The 23,293-nt window shown below is 33.6% G+C and overlaps 1 protein-coding gene across 2 annotated transcripts in view; it reads right to left on the bottom strand.

The window, feature by feature from the left end:
* The window catches only part of LOC118194518 (solute carrier family 25 member 32-like), a 64,248-nt gene that overhangs the window by 9,739 nt on the left and 31,216 nt on the right, over positions 1-23,293 (bottom strand). For both annotated transcript variants that reach the window (XM_085826803.1, XM_085826805.1), the window contains exons 5-6: positions 12,641-12,754; positions 7,852-7,997 (exon numbers count right to left, since the gene is read on the bottom strand). In XM_085826803.1, coding sequence (XP_085682929.1) covers positions 7,852-7,997; positions 12,641-12,754 — 260 coding nt within the window. The remainder of the gene's footprint in view (positions 1-7,851; positions 7,998-12,640; positions 12,755-23,293) is intronic.

Below are 23,293 nucleotides of genomic sequence, written 5' to 3'. Positions count from 1 at the left end.
TTTGTTTATTGATATATTCTCAATCCACATTTTTAAAAACATACAATATTAATTTAATTTTTATATTAATTAAAATCTAGATGAAAAGACTTACTGATATTCAGAGGTTCATTTTCTTTCCAAATCACTTAATGAATTAAATATTTGATATACTGAAAAAACTGGTCATTTAAAGGCTTTGATCTAAAACTTAGTTTAATTTTGGACTTGCCAAACTCTAATGCCTTGCTTTGTGAAACATATGACAATGTTCTTGGCAAATTTCATAGAAAACTAGCAACATATTTCAAAAACAATCAGTCAGTATTACTACAGAATATTTAAAAGAGGCCCCATTTTAGAAACAGTCAATGTAAACATATGAGAGAAAATGTGTCTTTTTATGAAACATAACATAGAAATATATAGGAAGCAAAGAATTATGTGAAAATAAAGTAAGTGGAGAGCTGCTACAAACAAAATATGCACACAACTGTTATTAAATTTGCAGCAGCTTTTAAAAAGGTCCTACATAATAACAATTAAAATCTCAATCAATCTGTTACAAAACCCTAAGAGTTCATTTAAGTGTGTCATCAACTGAAAAAAAATTTAAATCACTACATGTTTTAGTAGTATTTAAGGATTGGATAAATTCAAACCCATAAGTTTCTATTTTTTACAAAATTATGCATTTATTACTAGCATCACAACAATGCCATCTACTTTATATCAATATTATTTCAGAGAAAACAGAGCTCCTGATTAAAATGAGAACATCACTTTCTTTATCTTTGTATTATATAAAGAATTTTTTTGTTTAAAAATGTTTTCTAATATTTCAGAAAGATTAAAAATTATGAATATTACATGCATTTACAGCAACAGTTGTCAACCAGGGGGAGTTTCATAGTTTCAGGCAGAATATGGTCATTCTTTTATTTACCTGTTAAGTACTTAGTTTATGAACATAAAAAACTACTTTTCTTCAAGTTTTGGTAGTTATCAATATTTTCTATGATTTTTCTTGTTTAATTTATGAAACATAAAAAATTATCGAAATTTAAATAAATACTCTTTTTTTTCAAGTTTAGGAAAGGAAGAGGAGGAATGATCATATGGCAATGCTGAAAGGTGTGTCTGAGACAAAAAATGTTGAGAACCACTGATTTAGAGGGTAGAGAAAATTTGAAAACCAACAGAAGATCACATTTAATTTACCAACAGGGGACAGAAGATTCCACTCTGATCAGGAAACAGTATCTACATACTTTTCAACCTTGAAATATGACATAACTGGAAGTTCCAAACCAGTAGCATTTCAAAAGAACTCTGATAATTAAATTCACTTTAGAATAGATAATTCAGGTTGCACAACTATTTATAATACTATTTTACTGTTAAATATATTAACATTTAACTATATGTTTAAAATTTTGCGTTCTTTGGCTAGTTTCACTTTGTAATTTTCTTACACTTTTATACTCAGAAAACACTGTGCATGGAAAGGAAGCTTTAGTTTACTAGAGTATTTTTAAACATGATGAAAATAAAATTAATAATTAATATACTTATTATTGTGTGGATATACTCAACAATTTTCCATATGCTGAAGTAAAATAATATACAAATATTACTAGACTAAACAATTGGCTGATTCTTCACAAAAAGTTCTCAAAAGATGCCTGAAGAATATAAAGACGATTCAGATCAAATAAAAGTTAGTGTGAAAAATTATGCGGAAAATCATTAGGGGTGGATACATGACACCTGCTTAATTTAAGTTCCACTAATTGCTGAAAAATACTTTCCTTGATAAAGGCTAAAAATTAAAAACCAGGAGATGTGATGAAAAACTGGAAGTCTTCCAGTAAATGTGGGACAGTTGGAAGCTATGTATCTAGTTGATGAAAGCAGCTCGTCTAGTTGGATTTCCAGATGTCTCTGAATTCTAGTAGGTCAGGTGGTCTCAATGAATTTCTTAATATGACATCCTAAAACACATCTCCATTTAACCAGTTCAGGACCAGCGTCCCGTATACACGACGCAACAATTCCACTCCTACCACCCCAGTGTCCCATATACGTGACACAATGATTCTGCTCCTAAAAGTCCAGCTTCGCGTATACGTGACATTAAAATGGAACAATTTATTTGAATTTTTAAGAGGCAGGAAATAGAGCTAAGCGGCAATTGTTTTCACATAGGTTGATTAATATGGCATTTCACCTTCCTGTACTGGCATTAGTTTCTGTTTTGTGCTTCTGGTTTTGAGAGATTTATTGAAATAAACAAACTGGAAATGACGGCTCTTTATAAGTGCGGTGCGCCTGTGAATTAAAGGGGCACAGGCGTTTTTGTTTATTTCGTTAGGATTTTCTTTCCCCCTTTTTTTTCTATTTATTTTGAAACTCAAGCTTTCTTGGTTAAGTAACATTACAACATTATTACAGAAGGGGAAAGACTACCAGCTTTCTCGACGCATAATGCGCCTTGCTCGCATTTCTCAGGAAAGATGGTTTAATATGTAATGCCCTGAATGGCCATTATATATAATGACACAGGCATTATATTTTGGAATATAATGCATTTACTTTACATATAATGTAATTATATATAATGTATAGATTGATGTGATCAGTAATGAATATCTCGCCAGTGGAGGTCTTTCCTTGATCACTTTCCGGTCATCGTGGACGCTGTTTTCGAAACAGGAAGAAACAGGAAGTTTTCTAATATAAACCTGACGTCACACAGGGTTCGAGGATGAAACATTTTTGAGTGTCTTTTGAACAAGTTTTGGGACATGTGTTGGGATTATATTCAGTTTCATTGTGTTAGCCATGGCTAGGAGACCTTATTTAAAAACATAAAAATTTGTCCAAAATCACCAACACTCTACATTTCCATCTAACTGGAAGTCAGTTTCCGAAAATTTACCTTGACGGAAAACATAATAAAAGTAGGAGAAGATGCGTTGTCTGCGCTAAAACAAAGAAAAAACAAAAGCAAACGACGTATTTTGAATGCGAAATATGCAATGTAGGACAGTGTGTTGATCCTTGTTTCGAATTATTTCACACACAGCAGAATTTTTAAATTGAACTTTAATTACCTACAGGTAATTCTTGTTTAGTTTTTTTTTAAATTTCTTATTTGTAATTTTTTTTCATGTTTATAGTACATATTTCTGTGTGTACAGTAATGATTTTAGTATTTTTCTTGTTTACTTTATTTCTATTAATGTGATATTCTTTATATTAATACACATTACAAACAAGTATATTAAATACGCAACTTAAAAAATTGAAGTCGTAATATCCAAATGCTGATTTAATACGACTTTTCTTTTTCTTTTTCTTTTTTTTTTGTAAAATTAGGCTTAACCGCTGAAAATGGACGGGCCAGTGGTGACGATGCATTTCAGCGGGTCCAGTCCCGTGACTGCGCTTTGTTCTCCTGCCGTTGCTCCTTAAGGGGTTAAAGCAGTCAACAGAGCAGGCTTACCCTGGTGATCCCTCTAAATGAGACATTCTTAACTGTTGGTATGCATACTCTTGGGGGTACATGATGGTAGAGTTAGGAGTATATGAAAAAATTATCAGTAAAGGGAGGAAATAAATGCTGATAAATTCAAAGTGTTAAGAAAATTTAAATTTGACGGTGATTAGAAAAAGAATTAATTTGATTAATTCTGATATGAAAGTTACTATTCAAAGTGTATTTAACCCTTTCCAGCACAGTTGGCTCAATCTGGGCACAACCAAAAAAATTCACTCTGTACACACAGAAAAATTGATAGGGTTTTATAGGTTACTTTTAACCTTCTTTATTAATGCTGGATGGCAGCACAATACAAACCAGTCCATACATTTTAGCCATGTTTAGTTTTTAAAGACCCCCCCCCTTTTTTTTTTTTTTTTTAGGATATAAAAAGAATTGTTTGAAAAGAAACTTGTATGTTATTTTCTTGGCTGTATACTGATCTTTTTATTCTATATTATTTTTAAATTTTTACTATATAATTACTATATATTGCCTAAAACTGAATGACCAACATCTGTTGTGCCCATAGTGAGATCACTGAAACACCAGACCAACAACTGTATTGCTGTTTCACTGCAGAATTTTCTTCAGCAAGTCCATTCACAACAGGAAGGTGAGCACACAGCTGCGTTTCCTCCTGTTTTCTTTTCCTTGTCTCTGTTTTTGGTTTTTTTTTTGGAGGAGAGGTTTGGTTATCAACTAAGGAATTGTTGGGGTGTTTTTATGAAGGTTAGGAGTAATTTTATCAGTTAACTCTTTGATTTTCACTAGACCAGTTCTCCTTTTTTCTCTCACTTTCATTGAAAGAAGTTTTGTTAGCTTTACGTTTTGACAGTTTATATTTTCTTAATTGTAGATTTACTAGTTTATTTTTTCTGATTTTTAATTAATTTGCAAATGGATCACAGAGGGCTTTTTTTCATTTATATGCATGTAATCATTATGTGAAGAAGTGCTTTTGGGAGGATATAAAGTAGCAGGTCTCCCTGTGGTGCAACCTGGGTAATGCTAAATCTGCTACTGTAAACGGAATCTAGTGTTTTTTAATTGCAGGCAAAATCTTTTACTCTATTACGTTTTTTAATTACATGATTCCCAGCAATGCCTGTTTTCGCACTCTTTTTGAAGTTCTGTTCAATCAGTGAGTCAGTGAGCCTGTCTCGGGCACATTCACAAAATTAAAATGGTAAGTGTTATCTTTACAAAATTTTTTGTTGTTGTTGAAATTTCAACTTTTAAAGGTAGCATGCCAGAAAGAGTTAAAAAGAATGTAATAAGTTGCAGCTAGCCCCACCAAACAGTTTCGGTATGGCATTTGTGCCAAGCAAGTTTCGGGAAACCTCTTTTTCAAACGAGCTTGAAAATGCACAGTGAGCTTCAATAACTTGCATAACTATCTTATTTTTTTCAGAAGTAAAATAAACTGAGCTTAGGTTTACTAAACAATTCCATAATTGTTTTCAAAGCATCTAATGAAACTGATGCTAGGCTCAATAAACTGAAAAAGTTAGATTTCTAGTAATGATGAACTGAAAATAAATTACACCAAAAGGCACTTTACAAATTCTTGTCAGAAAAAAAAATTTATTTTTCTGTTAGTTATTAAAAAATTTATTTTTCTGTTAGTTTGAAGTTACAAACGAAGTCATAGATAGCATAAAAAGCACTTAAAAGGCTTCCAAGAGTCATTTATGCATTATTTGCTAAAACAAAGTAAGGACTATTGGATTTCAGATCCTATCAATGAAAATTCCTTTAAAAAAGTCTCAAAATTAATGTTCTCTGAAAAAGAACAACTTATACTTTTCTGACTTTATTTATTGCAATTTATCAATTTTGTGGTATTAAAATTAAAGCTCTGTAAGATATATTATGAGGATACTGAATGAGTTCAAGGGATCACAGGTTTCTAAGGAGAACTGTATAATTATAGTGTCTCATTAAGGGGTGTGCAACAGAAGAAAAGTTAAGCACTGCTGCTCTAAATGAACACACAAACCAGAAGGGGCAAATACAATGAAAATTGACTTATTCCACTGTATCACCTATTTCTATATCTCTCTTGTATATTTTTAGCAGTTTCTGTTCCAGTCAACACTATTTAACATCTCAGTGTAAACATATAATTATTAGAGACCTGCAGAAATAAATATCTTTGCACAGGGCATGCATAATGGTTGGTCATACATACAGGTTCGCTTAACCTGCAATCGATGCAGCAGTCATTTGCATCTCCGTACTTCTGAGTTTTCTGATCATAATTCAATCAGTGATCTTCTGCCTTGCATTAATCTTTGGGTTTTGACCATAGCTATTTGCAGATATTAAGCAAATCTCTTCATTTTAAAATATGATCAAAGATACAAATAAATCTCATTGTACCCATTAGCATAAGAGTCATGTACATGAAAACTCCAATAACAATAATTCCTTATTTATATGTTCCTTGGGTTCTGCGACAACTTACCGAAAGTTTAGAACATGGATTTTTTTTAAAGCAGTATTAATATTTATCAATAGCAACTTAAGCTCCAACTGAAAGGAAATATGGACATTACCATTGATGGTACAGTTGCTAGGATTAAATTCTCTTTGGAAGAACAGAACAACCCCCATATGAATGTATATATATATATATGTGCATCTTTGTGCTTACATCTATATCTAAAAACAAGACAAGGAGAGAGATTTATTTATCATTCAAGGTCTCTGTTAGCTGGATCTGCAACCAGCTTCAAGAAATCAATGGGAAAACACAGTAATATCATTTCTGATATAATGAAAATCACTAATATCACAATTTCTTTTATCAGCAATTGATCATTTGGCCTTCCTTACCAGTGATGAGTTATTTAGTGATCTTCCTATGGTGCATCAGGATAAAAGATACGATTTCCATGAGTTAAAGACAGGAGCTACACTAATGCACGGACACCAAATGACAATAAATTTTGAAGCACGTTTCAAAAGATGTGAAGATAGCTTTGAAGACGGGATTTTGAAACAGATAACTGTCAGAGGCGTAGCTAAGGTTTACGGTGCCTGGGGACAACTAATGATTTTGCGCCACATTCTGTGTTACAAGAATGGAAAACGTTTCTTTCTAAAATTTGTAGCATCAATTTGGCGCCTTCTGGATGTTGTGCCCAGGGACAGATGTCCCCCCTTGCCCCACCCTAGCTACGCCACTGATAACTGTAGAAAATAGCAAAACAAAGTTTTGGAAGATGAAGATATCACCTGTGCCATAAATCCTGAGGACAATAACAATTGAAGTAATGAGAGAGATGCTGAAGATGATAATGAAGCAGCAATGTGTGAATATAATAAGCTGAAAAATCAGCCATGTTGAAACCAAGTTCTTTAATTTTTAAAGCAATGCTCTGATGCTTCTCCTATAAATCTTTTATTGACAGAAAGATAACTGCTAACATAATTATAGAACTATAAAATAGGGTATTAATTTTTTTTCAAAAATTCTTCTGTAAATATGTATGAAAGAAACTTAATAAGATTTCACAAGCCGCACGAATTTTCATGGGTTTTTTTTTTATTTCAATTGTTTCACAAATCTTTTTGCCAGGAAGTAAAATCTTACATGGATTATATGTTTAATTAAAAGAAATTATTGTTCGTTAACAAAATATTTTGTTCAAATATGATTTGTAATATTTGTGCACTTGCTTTTTAAATATCAAAATTTCAGAAAACCTTGTGGAAAGAAAAACGGGCATGATTCAAAATTAAGTCTCTATTAACCCAGTTTTTGATTACTTGAGGTGATCACAGTCTCAATTGCCTTGGATAATCAAGGTTCTACTGTATTTCATTTTCAACACTTTGCACACTATCTTAAACATTGTTTACTTAAAAGCACTACCACTGACACATGTCACACAGAAATTTTGCAAAATTGGCCCATATCGGCAGGCAAGGACGGTGTTTACGTTCCTGTGTTAGAATGGCACCAAAATGGATGATGTCGTTTAGATTTTAAATATCCTTAATAAATTCAATGACTCTTGGTCTATTTAAATCACACTGAATACATTTAATAATAAACCATTCATATGTAAACATTTAGTAATAATTCAACACTATACAGATAAGCTATAAAATAAGAATTATAACCGTTACACGCCAGCTACGCTTTTAGCGACCGAATTCTATGAACGACAAATCTCAAAAGCGTGTTGCCAAAGCAGGGCAACAAAAAGGTGGAAATTAATTCGATAGGCGTGGAAGTGAACATATAGCCTAATTTTAAATAGTATTACTGATAAAAAATATACATACAACAAAATTCATGTTAAAAAATAGCTTACCTCCACGTCCTTTTAATAACTTCAAGTACTCCTGAATACTCCTTATACTGATCTTGCAGCCTTGCTCTTATGACTTGATATGGATAAGTAACACTAGCAGCAAACAGTTTAGACAATGCAGCAAATGATAAATACTGACTTGTACCCTATGAATAAAGTAATGTGAAAACATAACTAACACTATTAACATATGATACATATCAAGACATTATAGAATCAGTAACAAATTTTTAGCCTACATTATATGATCTAAAACTTAAAATTGATGCACCTATAAAAAATAATCTGAATGCAATAAAATGCAGTGTGCAAGTACCATTCAAGTTAACATGCAAATGATTAAAATTTACATCCAATGAATAATTAGCCAGAGCTCCAACACATCAAATCAGAACACATTGATGGTGTATTAATCAGCAAAACTTGATTTTCAAAGGCAAAATTTACATTAGATTTTAAGTGCAGCTACCCACTTTAAATAGAACACTGCCTTTCTGAAGTGCAATCATTATAAGCACAGGTCCTAATATGACAGAATCTAAGCATGAGACCAAGGGAATGCAGGATGGAGATATAAAAAATAGCTCAATAACTAGGTAGAGAGATGTGGCAATTACATGATGTTGACAGGAGTGGGTAAATAATGGCAGGCAGCAGTCGATCTAGGGTGACAAAAGAACTGGAAGGCAAACTGATTTTCAGAATGGCTCCTGAAGCACTCATTTTGTCTTTATCAAGATCTGATGTGCAACCCTCCATATGAATGAATGCTAGCAGCACTGACAACTAACTCAATAGTATGTATGCTTATACTGCCTGTTATGCTTTTATCCCTCACCAATGCACACCCTTGATGCGAATGCAGTAGTGTTGAGCTCAAGCAACATGGAATTGCACTAACTGGACACAATTTCTTCAGTGATGAGTTTCTGTTTTGAACTGAGTTCTGATGACCAGTGTAGATGTGATTGGAAACACCCAGTTCAGTGCTCAGATATACCTTTACTGCTGCATGCCATACAGGTGTACAATGAACATACAGGGAATTAAAGTCTAGAATCCACTTTCTTGTGATAACCTCATTCCTTTGATAGTGACTTACGAAAGTGGTCTCAAATTGCTGGTCTGGAGGCCTCATGAAACCATTAAAGCAATTTTACACAGCTTGAGAATAGATTTCCAGTAAATTAATTGCCATCATTATGACATTAATTATTATGGCAAGAATTTGGGTAAGATTTAAGTTTCTAAATCATTTTTAGTCCAATTTTACATTATTTTCATTGCCATTATAAATGAATGTTAAGTAATGCCCATAAAAATTTACAGATGAAGCTAATTAATTTACACAATATAATATCTTATTCAAAAATTTAAAGTTGCATTTCATAAATCTTTTTTTTGCACTTTTTTTGACAAATACCCTCAGTTATGATTTTTTGTAATAAAAATAAAAGCACTTTGTTTGGGAATATTATATGTGAACGGTTTTTTCCGCATTTAAAACTTAATAAATCTAACAAAAGAATCAGACTGATTGATGAGCACTTACAGTTCATACTAGTCTCTGGTAATATAAAAAAGTATATGCATGTTTTGACAAACGTGTACTAATCTTTGCTCACTTTAGTTATTAGGAAAAATTATTTTGTTTTATTAAATTTTTTTTTCTTTTTTAATTGCAGCCCATTAACTACTTTTAGATTGTTAGACCTATCTCCATGCAGCATATTTTGGGGTTCATGGGAAAATACCCTAACCAATCTAGAATGCTAGCCTAACCAATCCAGAAATTAACATGATAGCTAGAAAGAAATTTCACGGGACACCATCTGGTGCTGGACACCATCCAACACACAAAAGAAGTAGATGTGCCAAGAGCCTTAAACTATAAGCAGATCAATGCCTTACTGAATTACTCATTTTGTATAGTTTTCTAAAATAAAGAATCCAATTTTTCTGGAACTAACCTTTTCTTTTATTCTGCCATTAAGTGCACGTATACATCTACCAAATTTTGTCACAACTTGATATGTCAAAAAACAAAACTCAAACTCCTTGATATGTCAATCGTGTTTTAGAATGCATACATGGAAAATATGCAACACACAAAAGAATTTTTACAATATAAATAACACATTAGAAATGATACTTGCTCCACAGGATAAATACTTGTACTTTAATAAAATAAATTAAATAGAACACAAAACATATTTATTATAATTTTTTTCAAAAACTATCCTTCATAAAATAACTGAATTTTTAGTTGTCCTTTAGAAGAATATCTTCAACCATCATTATATTTAATTAACAACCTGTATCCCCAAAATAAACTTATTAAAATGTACGAGGGCCATCTAGGAAGTAGATTACGTTTCCGTCTGTGTCCGCTAGGGGCGGGGCTAGCGCGGCCATCTTGGGGTCAGAGCGTTGCGCAGCTCAGTCTGCATCTAGCCGTGCTAGTGAGAGGTTCGTGCTGTGCTCTGTTCAGATACTGTGACAGTTTGAAATGTCTGCGTTAATTGAAAATCCCGCGAGGTGCGCTGAGTAATAAGGTTTCTGACTGCAAAAAACTGTAAACCGATAGAAATCTATCGGCAGCTTCGTGAAGTGTATGGGGACAACATTATCACTGAAGGTGGAGTGCGTCAGTGGGTCATAAGATTTCAAAATGGCCGAACCAATGTTCACGACGAAGATCGAAGTGGGAGACCCAGCATAGTGACCGCCGAACTTCTCGAAAAAGTCGATGCTAAAGTCCGTGAAAATCGAAATTTCACAATAACGGAACTTTCTTTGAGTTTTCCACAAATTTCGCGAAGTTTGTTGCACGAAATCATCAGTGAAAAGCTTGGTTACCACAAGTTTTGTGCAAGATGGATTCCAAAAATCTTGACAGAGGACCACAAAAATCAGCGAATGGCTGCAGCGTTGAACTTTTTGGACGCTTACCATAAGGATGGTGACTCTTTACTCGATCGCATCGTTACTGGTGACGAAACATGGGTGAAACATGTGAACTGTGAAACGAAATTGCAATCAATGCAGTGGGGGCACACAAGTTCTCCCCAAAAACCCAAGAAATGCATGCAAACAATGTCGGCAAGGAAGATGATGGCGACTGTTTTTTGGGACAGAAAAGGTGTAATTTTGGTGGACTTCCTGGAAAGAGGCACTACAATAAACTCTCAAAGGTATTGCCAAACTCTCCAAAAACTCAGAAGAGCAATTCAAAACAAGCGCAGAGGAATGTTGAGCTCTAAGATCTTGTTGATTCACGACAACGCCCGGCCCCACACGGCAAATGTCACTCGTAAAGTTCTTGAATCTTTTAAGTGGGAGTTGTTTCCTCATCTGCCGTACAGTCCCGACCTGGCACCGAGCGACTTCCACCTATTCCCAGCAATGAAGAAGTGGCTGGCTATGCAGCGTTTTGATGACGACGCACAGCTGCAAGAAGAGGTAACGAAGTGGTTGAAGGCGCAGGCGGCCGAATTTTTCGACGAAGGAATTTCCAAGCTCGTACATCGCTACGATAAATGCCTTAATTTGTATGGTGACTATGTAGAAAAGTAGTATTTGAGTGTGGCTTTCATCTGTATATAATAAAATTTGTTTCCTATACTTTGTTTATTTTTTTATTCCAAAACGTAATCTACTTTCTGGATAGCCCTCGTATTATTTCGTTTCAAGAAAAGTGAATTGCACAGTTTCAAGAAATTTAAGCATTTCTAATAAAAAAAATTTCATTATTGATGTTCTTTAAATTACTTCAAACATATTTTAGACTTCACTCGCAATTTGGCATGAATTCTTTGAGCATTATAATTAATTCATATACATAATACAGTACAAAGTCTTTAATCCGGATGTCCATAATCCGGAATGATCTATAATCTGGACCTCAAAGCTACAAACTTTCTGCGCATGCGCAGCGTTTACGCATAATACGTTTACACATGCGTGTTCAATGTATAATGGATGGTATAAGCTAGGCTAAAATGATCTAATTATCTATTTCAGTTAATGTTGCAGATTGCGTTGTTCCTTAATCTTCTAACTGGATCCGACTTATTATTTTTTGCAGACTGTTAGAGCAATTTTATAAAAAGTAAATTTGAACTTTTGATTATGTCAAAAAGAGTTTCCAATTCTGGAGCTGCCAAAGGATCTACAAAGCGAAACCATGTTTCGATGTCCATCAAACAAAAAGTGGAATTGCTGCAAAAAATGGATAAAGGCATGAAGAAAGCGACAGAGAGGTTAGTGAAAATGAAAAAATTTCGATTGACAAGTTAGTCGGTATTCTCGGCACAGCAATTACAGGACTTGAACAGCGGAACTTTGTAACTAAACAAAAAAATTATGTTTATAGAATTAAAGAGAAAGTATTAGCACATAAAACGAAGCAACTTAAACAGCTTACATTGAAAGAAATGTTTAATAAAGTAAACAAATAAATATTAAGCTTTTTATTTTTGCAAATTTTGATACCCTTTAGATCATAATTGCTCTTTATTTCATAAATTATGGTTTCATGTTTTTAATTTTATAATTTCTGCATGCCATCATACCAAATTTAAATTGATGATCTATAATCCGGAAAAACCCCTAATCCAGAATCACCGAAGTCCCCACGAGTCCGGATTAAAGATTTTGTACTGTATACACATGGAATAAATCTTTAATTCGAAATAAAACATAAAATAATACATAAAATCATTTATGAGGTTACACAACATTTAGGAGAACATGGAAAAAGATTAAAAGAGGGATATGGAATACTTACTAGTTTATCATCAACTGGTAGTTGATAATAGCTTATATACTTCTTTTTCATTTCTTCATAAGCCATAAACTGTAGAGCTCCATGAGAAACCCCAAACATTCCAGGGACAAGACCCTAAATATAAGAAACCATTTTATTAATATGTCATCCTTGAATTCTGCACATTTTGCTTTTGCACATTTTGCTATTTCACATATTTTTAAAAATTAAATTTTGTGAAGATTTTCGTCGGTATTGCAAAAATTTTTCACTTCCAAGCAGTCACTCCTAATAACATTGATAAAAGTGGTGCAGGTTTGGAGCCCAAACTCCATTGACATATAGTATGTGCGAAGGAATAAATGTTATTGAACATCTTCATGATACATAGTGTACAAAATTTAAAATGTAATGTTACAAGAATTTTCTTTATGCATTCAGAGCAGAAAAACAACTTGTTGAATTGGTTACTGCGTTAATATTTGAAGTTTAATTTACTTTTCATTTTGAACCAATAGTTAAGTAATATAGTAAAGATAAAAATTTACATTTTAAAGCATTCTTAATCTTAGACAATGTTCCAGGACACCTAAATCTCTGTAGAATGTATACCTGGACATCAAAGTTGTTTTTCCTTATCCCAGTACTATCTGTCTCATACAGCCCCTGGATATAACAGTAATATTTACTCTTAAACTCTATTATATTAGTACAATAATGAGTCAGGCCATCAAGGCAACTGGTAGGAAATTTGGCACACATTTTAGAGATTTTTGAAAGACTAATATATGCAATGCAATAAACAATACCGAAGACTCGAGAATCAAAATAAAAACATCAACAAATGAAAGGTTCCAGGAAACAATTATAACCACAAATTATGAGTGATTTTATAAATTCACAGGTAACTCCAGAAACTAACATAGATGAATTCATTAGCCTAATGAATGAACCACACCTGGCAGACAACGATGAAGATATTAATGAGTTGATCCAATCTCAGTCAGTACCTCTGCCAAATGAATATTTAAATCATCAACATGAGTTAAATGAAATACACAATGAAAGTGAGGAAGAAGCTGATGGGTGATATTCAGATAACTCTTGATAAGTTTATAAAAAAAACCTGGAAGTGCTTAAACACATTTGTTAGCTTAAATCATGTATATTGATAAACAAATAATATTACTGATATATTAATATTCTAAAACATAATTAACTTTTTTTAAATCCCTGCACTTTCAAACATGCACCATTCTTTTTCCAAGTTTTTAGGAAACACTTATGCACAAAAGTCAAAGCATCTATTACAATAATAACCACCTGCATGTTATGTGAATTATTTTTATATTTACAGATAATATATATATATATATATTTTCTCTCTCTTTCTACATATATAAAGTCTTTCTTTCTTTATATCTATGTACATATATTTGAATTTCACAAACATTCTCTATTCGTAAAAAGCAAATTTAAAGTTAATTAAATTTTAAATGAAATTGAATTACAAATAAATTATTAATTATTGCTGCAAACTAATCTACAATATCATTTAAATTCTGAGAGCATATGTAAATCAAGTGCAAGTATCAAAATCTATGAATAAATATAAAATTCCAATAAATTTTTTAATCCTAAAAATTTATAAAAATGCTTAAGTGAATAATTGGTGAGTAGGCAGGAGACAGATTTAACAAGCGGAATTTGCCTCCAAACCCAACTCTTCAATTGTTCAATTCGTGTTTCGTCATTCATGTAGGCAAGTGTAAAATGAAAATTCAAAACCAAAAGCAAAACCAAATGTTGTATATACAAGGTAGTCAAAATTAAAACACCCCTACTCTGAGCTCTCTATACATCTAACTACTAAGTGTAAAGGCACCAAAATTGTTGAACATACTATTTAAGACCGGGGGGAAATGGATTACGTGAAAACAAAATTAGTCCCAGAAACATCGATAGATGGCGTTGTACAACAGAAAATACATATTTGTAACACATTTTATTCCAAAGTACCAAACATTCATATCACAAGGACCTTATCAATGCAGAGAAAGCTGATTAATATGGTTCCCTTCTGCAAGATGTACAATCTACAGTCTGTGGACAGCTTGTTCAACTGCGGATCGTAACTGGTCGATTGAAATGTTTCTCACGTGCAGAGTGATACTGTCTTTTGAATCTGCTAAGGTTACCAGACATCCTTGATAAACAAGATTTTTTAAGTAACCTCACAGTCCAAAATCACAGGGATTAATATCTGGAGAGCGAGATGACCAGATTGTCGAAAACGCATGACTAAATTACTCAACCATTAGTAAAATGTTGCCGAAGAAACTGTTCTACACAGAGTCCAATGTGTGGAGGTGCTCCATCTTGCACAAAGGTAATTGAATCAAGACATTGGTGCTGCTGTGTTTGGGGCACAACAACACTTCTGAGCATGGTTTTGTATTTGCTGGCCATTATGGTGCATGTCACAGGGCCATTGCACATAGCCTCTTCGAAAATGAAAGGTTGTTCTAGAATGAATGTAGCTGTGAATCCACACCAGACTGTAACTTTCAGTGATTTAAGTAGAACCTTTTGGAAGGTATGAGGTTTTTCTGTGTCCCAAATATGATAGTTATGGGTGTTGACTGTTCCATTTAAATGGAAATGTGCTTCATTGCTCCATAGAATCTGCCATGGCCATGATGCACTCTACCTAGAAATGTCAATGCAAAGGTCAGTCGCTTCTTCTTGTTGATGGGCTGCAATTGCTGCTTGTGATGAAATTTGTACGGGTAAATTTGTACGATTTTTCTCAATACTCTCTGCACTGTACTGTAAGGAAGACCTATTTGCCATGACACTCGCTGCATGTGCACTACTACAGCCTACAACGTTTATCCATTGCTCAGCAATAGCAGTGATAACATCTTCAATGACTAGCAGTGATAACATCTTCAATGACATCTGAATGAGTCAATTTGTGTCATCGACCTGGCTGAACTCTAAAGGGCCATTTCCACTGGGGTTTATCTGAGCTAACAGAATAAGTTCCCTGTGTCGACTAGCTCCGCTATGCTTGCAGTTCAGATTTTTCAACTTGCTGCCCTATGGGGGAAAAAACTGGTTTTAGAGATGGGTCGGCTATGTTAGTTGTCCCCGTTAGCTCATATAAACCTCAGCGGGAACGGCCCTTTAGATCTCCAGTTTTCTCGAATCTAGAGATTAACTTTATAACCAAAGCACATTCTGGTAGTGACAGCCATCGCTGATAAGCATGAAATTTTCATAGTTTTATTCCCCTTTATGCCCAGAACAGTAGCTGTGAACCAGGGGTTTATGCAAATTTTGGTGCCTACAGTGAAAAATTGCAGTTACAATGACAATTTAAGTTTCTTCACTTTTTTTTTAATCTTCTTATGTGTCTTTTCAGCATATTTTCTGTCGTACAGCGCTATCTATCGGTGTTTCTGGAAAATTTCTTTTTTTCCGTGTTACCCATTTCCCCATGTCTTTAAATAGTATGTTAAACAATTTTGCAGTCTTTACAGCATGTTGCAAGCCGTGGAGACTAATCCCAGTACCGGTATACGTGGCACTGCTTTTGCCTTAAGAGTCTCTCGTTGCAATGTACAGCATGTTTTGAATGTCGAGGCCTTACAACACTTTTCATCTCCAAAGGGTTTAGTTACTGCTCTCCAAAGATCATTCTGCACATGTGCGTTTTACACAGCAGTATGTGCCACAAAGTGTCCAAGATGTGAATTTCTCAGTTTTTGTTATTCACTGATGAGGTACATTCAATATGGATGGCGTATTCAATCAGCACAATGAGCGTTTGCGGGCTCAAGATAACCCCCAATATTTGTGGCACCATGTGGCACAACAACACTTCACAGTAAATATGTGGGTAGGTTTGGTCAGCAACTGCTTAGTCAGGACATACTGTTTACTATCCGCATGATGCCGCAAATTATTAGATCTTTCTGAAGGAGGTACTTGGCTTATTTGATGATGTTCCAGCAAATGTGAGGTACAACATGTGGCTCCAACATGATGGAATGCCTGCTTATTTTTGACAGGTTGTTTGTTTGCAGGCATTTAAACAGGTCATTCCTGCATCGATGGAGTGAGCGTGGTGGACTGGTTCTCAGGCCTCTGCATTCACCTGATTTAGGGAGCCTTGATTTTTTCCTGCCAGGAGTACTCAAAGCTATCATGTATCATGTCCCTGTGCAGTCTGAAATGGATATCGTGGAAATATTCATCTGTGCTGCTGCTGCAATAATGAAACTCCCAGTGTATTCAAACTGTCCGGCAGTCAAAGTTATGTTGGTGTTAGGGATGTTTGGCGTCTGATGGCGCAAACTTCATCTGTTGCCAATATTAGACCTATATTAATTTTGTATGACATTTGTAATTATGATACCAAGTAAATGTTTTTCAAATTAATGACGTTTTTATATCCTTTCAAATCTTCTAACTTTGCTATCACTTACCCCTGACATTTCTGGTAATGGATTGCCGATTCTCAATCCTAATGATATGCCCTACCTCCCTTAAAAGTTTGTTGCTATATTTTTGAGACACCCTGTATACAAAAAATGGAAGCATGCTGAACAATTCTGCGCTAAATACAATACGAAAATTGCCATACTACATAAAATACTGCAAAACTCCTCACCTTAAAGTTGGATGTCCCCAAAACAGCAAACAGCATAAGCAATGTTTTCAGGAATGTTCATAAAATTTTAGCCAAGAAACACACCACACTTTATCTGCATATATTTTGAAGTGACACTAACATGAAGAAGCATAAATGACAGAAACAGGATTCAAATACTAACATAATTCAGGTGCACACCAGGTAATGTCAACTTTTAAATTTATTCCATGATTTAACCCTTTGAGGTTCGGTGTATACTTTTTTTTTTTTTTTTTTTTGGAAAAAATAACTTAGATTATTAGCGCCCCAATACAATGCAATGAAACAAACAAACAAACAAACAAAAAAAAAAAAAAAAAACAGGTAAATCTTTAAGGTAATTCATGATATGGTGGGATACCACTTGTCCCACCACACATCTAGAGCAGTAAAATGGCATCTTTGCCTGAGTGTAAATTCTCCTAACATGCTTATCTAAAGTGCTAGTTTTAACAACCAAATGAAAACACAAGATATAAAAAACGTTTTTGAATAATTATCTAGAAAATATTGATCATACTTGCAAAATAAAAAATATTTTAAAAAATCGCTCTCTGTATGACTTTTTAGATATTTTTTAATGATTTCATAATATAATAGATTTGAAACAGGGAAGATTTTCATTCCAGTACTTTATTTGCTACAGGTTTGAAAAGGAAGATATTTAGAAGACCGTCATGTTTATTTACATTTCACCCCTCTTTCCTTTGCTTAGGATTATTTTTCTATGGTGAATCACACTCACATATCCATTTTATCCAATGACATTTTATGTTACAGAGTTATATTTTCATTTCTTTTGGAAAAATTACTAAATATTTTTCAAGTTTTAACATTAATGCAATTTATTAAAAAATATAAATTTGCAGGATCAATATAGAAAATGAACATGATACTTGAATTTAAAAATATTGGAATGGTGCTGCTATCTAGTAGCAGCAAATCCTACATGCGCGGTTCATACGCGATAAGGCGGGATCTTATCGTCCTTCTGCTATTACTACTGATTAGGGTTGAGAAACTTTGAGTCGCATTATTTTCAGGAATTCACAAACCTGCTGGGCACTCATCATATTCGTGCCATTGCCTATAGACCTCAGGCAAATGGAGACATTGAACATTCCATTGCCAGCTGAAAAATAGAATAAAATAATAAGAAAAACCTTGCTGGGCAGAATCATTATTTCTTATACTTTTGGATATTCAATCTTCCATTAAAGATGACACCCAAGCAACTTGTTCTGAGCTAGTATACGGTACTACCTCAAGGTTGTCTTTGGATATCTTCTGCTCAAATCAGTTTACTCCACCATCCCAGACACCAACATATGTTAATCATTTATAATCTATGATGCAAGCTCCGATTCCCATTGCAACAAACACTATTTAAAACCTGTCCGCATTACGCCATCCTTTAAATCATGTTCTCATGTTTATCTCAGAACTGACTCTGTCAAGCCTCCTTTCCAAAAACCCTACTCAGGTCCCCATCCTGTCACTGAGCAATATAACAAAACTTTTATGATCTCTGTGCACAGTAAGAATCAAACCGTTTCAATTGATCAACTCAACCTGCATCTTTTAATGTGATAAAGCAGTTGTACATAACATTAAAGCTCCCAGTAAGACGGACACATGGAGCTGTTCCTAAAGCTGTCACAAAATCAACTTGTATATGTTATTCAATATTTTCATTAAGTAATTTATCATTTGTTTTATTTTTGTAACTTCTACACCACTCATATAAATTTCAGTTATATTTGTCGTGTATTGTTCAGTCTCTCTCACTCTGAGGAGAATACTCTGAGGTGTTGTTATGGGAACAACCTACAAAGTTTTCATTTTGTAGAACTGAGCTGCAATTTTATCTTGTATGTTCTATGAGATATTGCAGAGTATGCGGAGAGACACCGCAGCTTACTTTTTGTCATGGTGTTGTTACATTGGCTATGATCAAAAAAGTTTATTTTTCATAAATTTGTCTTCTGCCTCACTCCAAAACCTCTACATCACCAAGTTTCAAAATGGATGCACAACTTCAAAGTTGAATTTATTCTCTACTTTTTTATTTTCCCATTCTCATCCCCGTGCATTTCACACCATAGAAACTTTCACATGTTCGCTTATTCAATTCATTAGAGAGTTAGGGGCTTACTAGTTAGACTTAATTTGCTAATTATAAAGCTGAATTTCTTTACTATTATTGCACAGTTATCTTCCTCCAGCAAATTACATTTATGTGTCTAAATTTTCAAACATCTTCAGTTTTCAAAATATTGGAATACTTAGAACAAAAAACTGCTAAAAACGCATGCATATAATCTAAATTTCATTTATATCACTGAAAGTGTTTTTTTGGAGGAGGGGCAAATGACTGTGAACTACACTGAAAAGTTTGAAATCCAGATGTCCAATATTTGGAATGATTTAAATGCGAATCTCCAAACCACCATCAAGCGTTTTTCTCCTGAATGCTTTATGCATGTACATTTCACATTTTTTCATAACAAAACATGGGGACAGTCTCAATTTTTAATTTCACTTCGTCACTTATAAATCACCTCCATAAGAAAGAAACAATTATTTATTAGCATAAATCGATATGACCAATAATTTAAATCCTCCACAGCCACCTTTTCCTTGGCAAACATCTCAAACTGAAGCATTCTACATTGAATATTGTTGATTTTACACCTATTGAATAATTTGCTTTCAACACCTCATACTATCAACATACGGCAGCTTGAGAAAGGACAGCAATGGCTAAACACTTTTTTTGGGGGGTAAAAGATTAGTAACTGAATACCAAACAGTACAATAACCTTTTATGCTGTCTTTATGCTTGACTATGATTACAGACTTCCACTAAATGCATTGCAAAGTGTTGAACCATTGATGAAGATAAATTTAACCTAAATTTATTTCCATATGCAGAAAACAGATTTTGTTAATGATACTCTAAGCTGAAAGACTACATTTAGTACTGTCTAAATTAAGAACAACTGATTTGTTATTAAGACAAGCCTAGAACGGAGCACTAAGCAGCACTATTTCGGGTAGGCAAAATTCTTAGGATTTGAAGAAGCATTAATCAACAGAATTAAAGGATGGCAAAATCTTTAGAATTTAGGGAAGGCACTGTAACACAAAGGATAGCAAAGTTTTTAGAATTTAGGGAGGGGCTTGGCAGCAGAACTTAGATCCCACAGAGCCAGGCAAAAATGTCACCAGTCCAACCACAAAATGACTACCAGTAGCACTGGGCAAGTGCTACTCGGTAAGTACATGTGGGAATTTATTTATTTGGGATAAAAATAAGCCTTAAACAAGTGCAGGAAATAGACATAAGTATAATAAATAAACTAATATAATTAAAGCTTAATTTAGTCAGCATGCGATAGAAACAAGACCCAATTTATTGGAACAACATGCCTTCAGTCACCAATCTTGTGATATATTGCCAGAAATGCATAGCAGAACACTAGTAAACTTTTATTATGACAATCACCAATTTGAAGGTTTTCAGATACTGCAAACAAAAAGTGAAATTTTCCAATTAATGGAATTTATGAAGAAACAGAAGTAATAAATGATATAAAAAGTTTTTTTTATTGCAATAACAATATCCCAATCATCAGTTAACTAATGGACAAAAAAATTTGTAGTACAATTCTAAATCCAGAAAACATCGCTATCGATAGTGAAGAAAGTGATACAGAGATTGTTGAGAGAGAAAAAAATTCAACTGACAATTTAGGGGGAATTTTGGAAATGGCAATTACAAGACTTGTACAATGGAGATTTATAACTGAACATGAAGTTATGACTATATAAAGGATTAAAGAGAAAGTATTAGCACAAAATACAAAGCAACTGAAACAACTTACATTAGAAGAAATCTTTAATAAAGAAAACAAATATACATTTAGTTTCCTTTTTTCTTCTTTTTCCTAATTTCAATTATCTTAAGGTCATAAATACTTCATTATTTTATAAACCATTTCATACTTTTGATTTCATAATTTTTACATATCAACTTACCAGATTTAAACTGCCTAATATTCGGATGATGAATTCAAAATCTGGTATTGCTTAAGCCCCGAATAGTCTGGATGTTGGACTTTTTACTGTATTTTATTTTTATTCAAAAAAGACAATTACAAGGACAATCGTTAGTTACTAACAACAATAAAATATATCTAGGAGTTTTAAAACATTCCAGGTGATTCTATTATATTTAGAAATTTTTAGAATATTTGAAATACAATGTTAATTAACCATGTAGATAATATTGTAGTACTTTTTTAATTTATTCTGACGAGCAATTTTTCCAAGCATATTTAAAAGTAAAAAGTTCATCCTGCTTTTTTATCAGTTTCCAGACAAGTATTTTTCCTAGCCAATGGTTTAATCCATTCGGGACATGCGTGTCATAGGTGTATTGCCAGCAAATGTTATCCCACAGCTGGGTGTGTCATATGAGCTTTAATTCACTCTGTGGCTGAGCGTACCTCATGAGCTTTTAGATAGAACATTTAATTAGATTTTTTGCAGCCACTAGATGTATGTCTGTTATGATGAAATTTATCAGAAGTGAATTATGTTGACCTTCATTCCTATGCAATTATTTTACTTTCGGTATTTTGTTTCAGAATCAGAACGAGATTCATGGATGTTGGGCGATGCAACGGCTCTTTAACTGCTTCAGTTGATATAAACAAATGCACGTGTTCACACACAATGCTTCAGAATACTTTTTCCCGACATAATGAGGTAGATGTTCTATTGCTTTAGAGGTGTTATTTATTTCATAGATCTTTTGTCTAGCATTAAGACGGATATTTTGTATAGTTTTATGAATCATTTTTACACTTAAATGGCAAAACAAAAACCATATTAACAGAAGAAGAGTATGCACAAATGATAAATGAGTCTTTTTCCCACACTGATGACAGTGCTGATATTTCTGCAGCATTGGAAAGTGATAGTTATAGAGCTTCCAATACAGACATATTTAATTGTTTATATACATTTATGTGAAGTAAGTCAAAAATTATATATGCTGGCTTTTTATGAAAGAGATTTTTAACAACTTTTATATTTATTCATGTGTTGTAATAAATAAAATCTGTGACAAGATATTTCTGACATATATTATTTGAGGTAAGTCAACAATTATATTCGCTAAAACTGATTATTTTATAAAATTTTTAAGGAAAATATAAAGTTTAAAAATTAATTCTGATAGCTACATGAGCACTCCTCTCATAATGTATCAAAAATTGGAGCAATTGTGCAATAAATTTAATTTATGTGAATTTTTTTCAATGCTTTTTTTCAGCATGAATTGCCTGTCCCCACAGAGCAATGCATCCAGCTACCACACCATACTGAGAGAGCAGTGAATCAGGTGTCAGTTCTGAACCAGTGCTTGACCATATACCTAATCTGGCTCACACTGGTCTTCATCAGACAGCACCAGAATGCCAATTACTTTCACTTTTAAAATATCTACCTAGGCATACTTTCAAAACTTAACTGTTAATTTACAGTCATGTCCAAAAGTTAAGCAAGAAAATAATAATAAAAAAAAAAAAAGGATAGCAATGGAAAATAGGTGGCTGGTATGTCGCACAGCTGCACCACAAATCTAGGATTCAATCCTCAGGCAGGCAAGGATGACTCAGTCTTTCATCTCTTGAATGGGTTGATAAAATGAGTACCAGGTTCACTTGGGGACTAAATACCAGAGTTCCTGCAACAAGCTCACCACTTGCCCAGGGAATATGCTAATCACTCCAGGGCCCAAGGTCAAGAAAGCAGATTTCTGGACATTGCAGGCCGTGGCCCACTAGGGCTGTTGTGCCACTGAGTTTAGTTTTTAGTTTTAGCAATAGGAAATATAAAGAAAATGACCATTAAATGACAGTGGTAAACAGGTCTGTCTATATAGAACATGATATCTTCTGCAGGAA

The sequence above is a fragment of the Stegodyphus dumicola genome, chromosome 11 (assembly GCF_044657685.1).
Source record: "Stegodyphus dumicola isolate Sdum_Otavi_A_Nest chromosome 11, ASM4465768v1".
Lineage (NCBI taxonomy): Eukaryota > Metazoa > Arthropoda > Arachnida > Araneae > Eresidae > Stegodyphus > Stegodyphus dumicola.
Note: the sequence above shows the minus strand (reverse complement) of the source record. Positions and strands in the feature narration are given on the sequence as shown.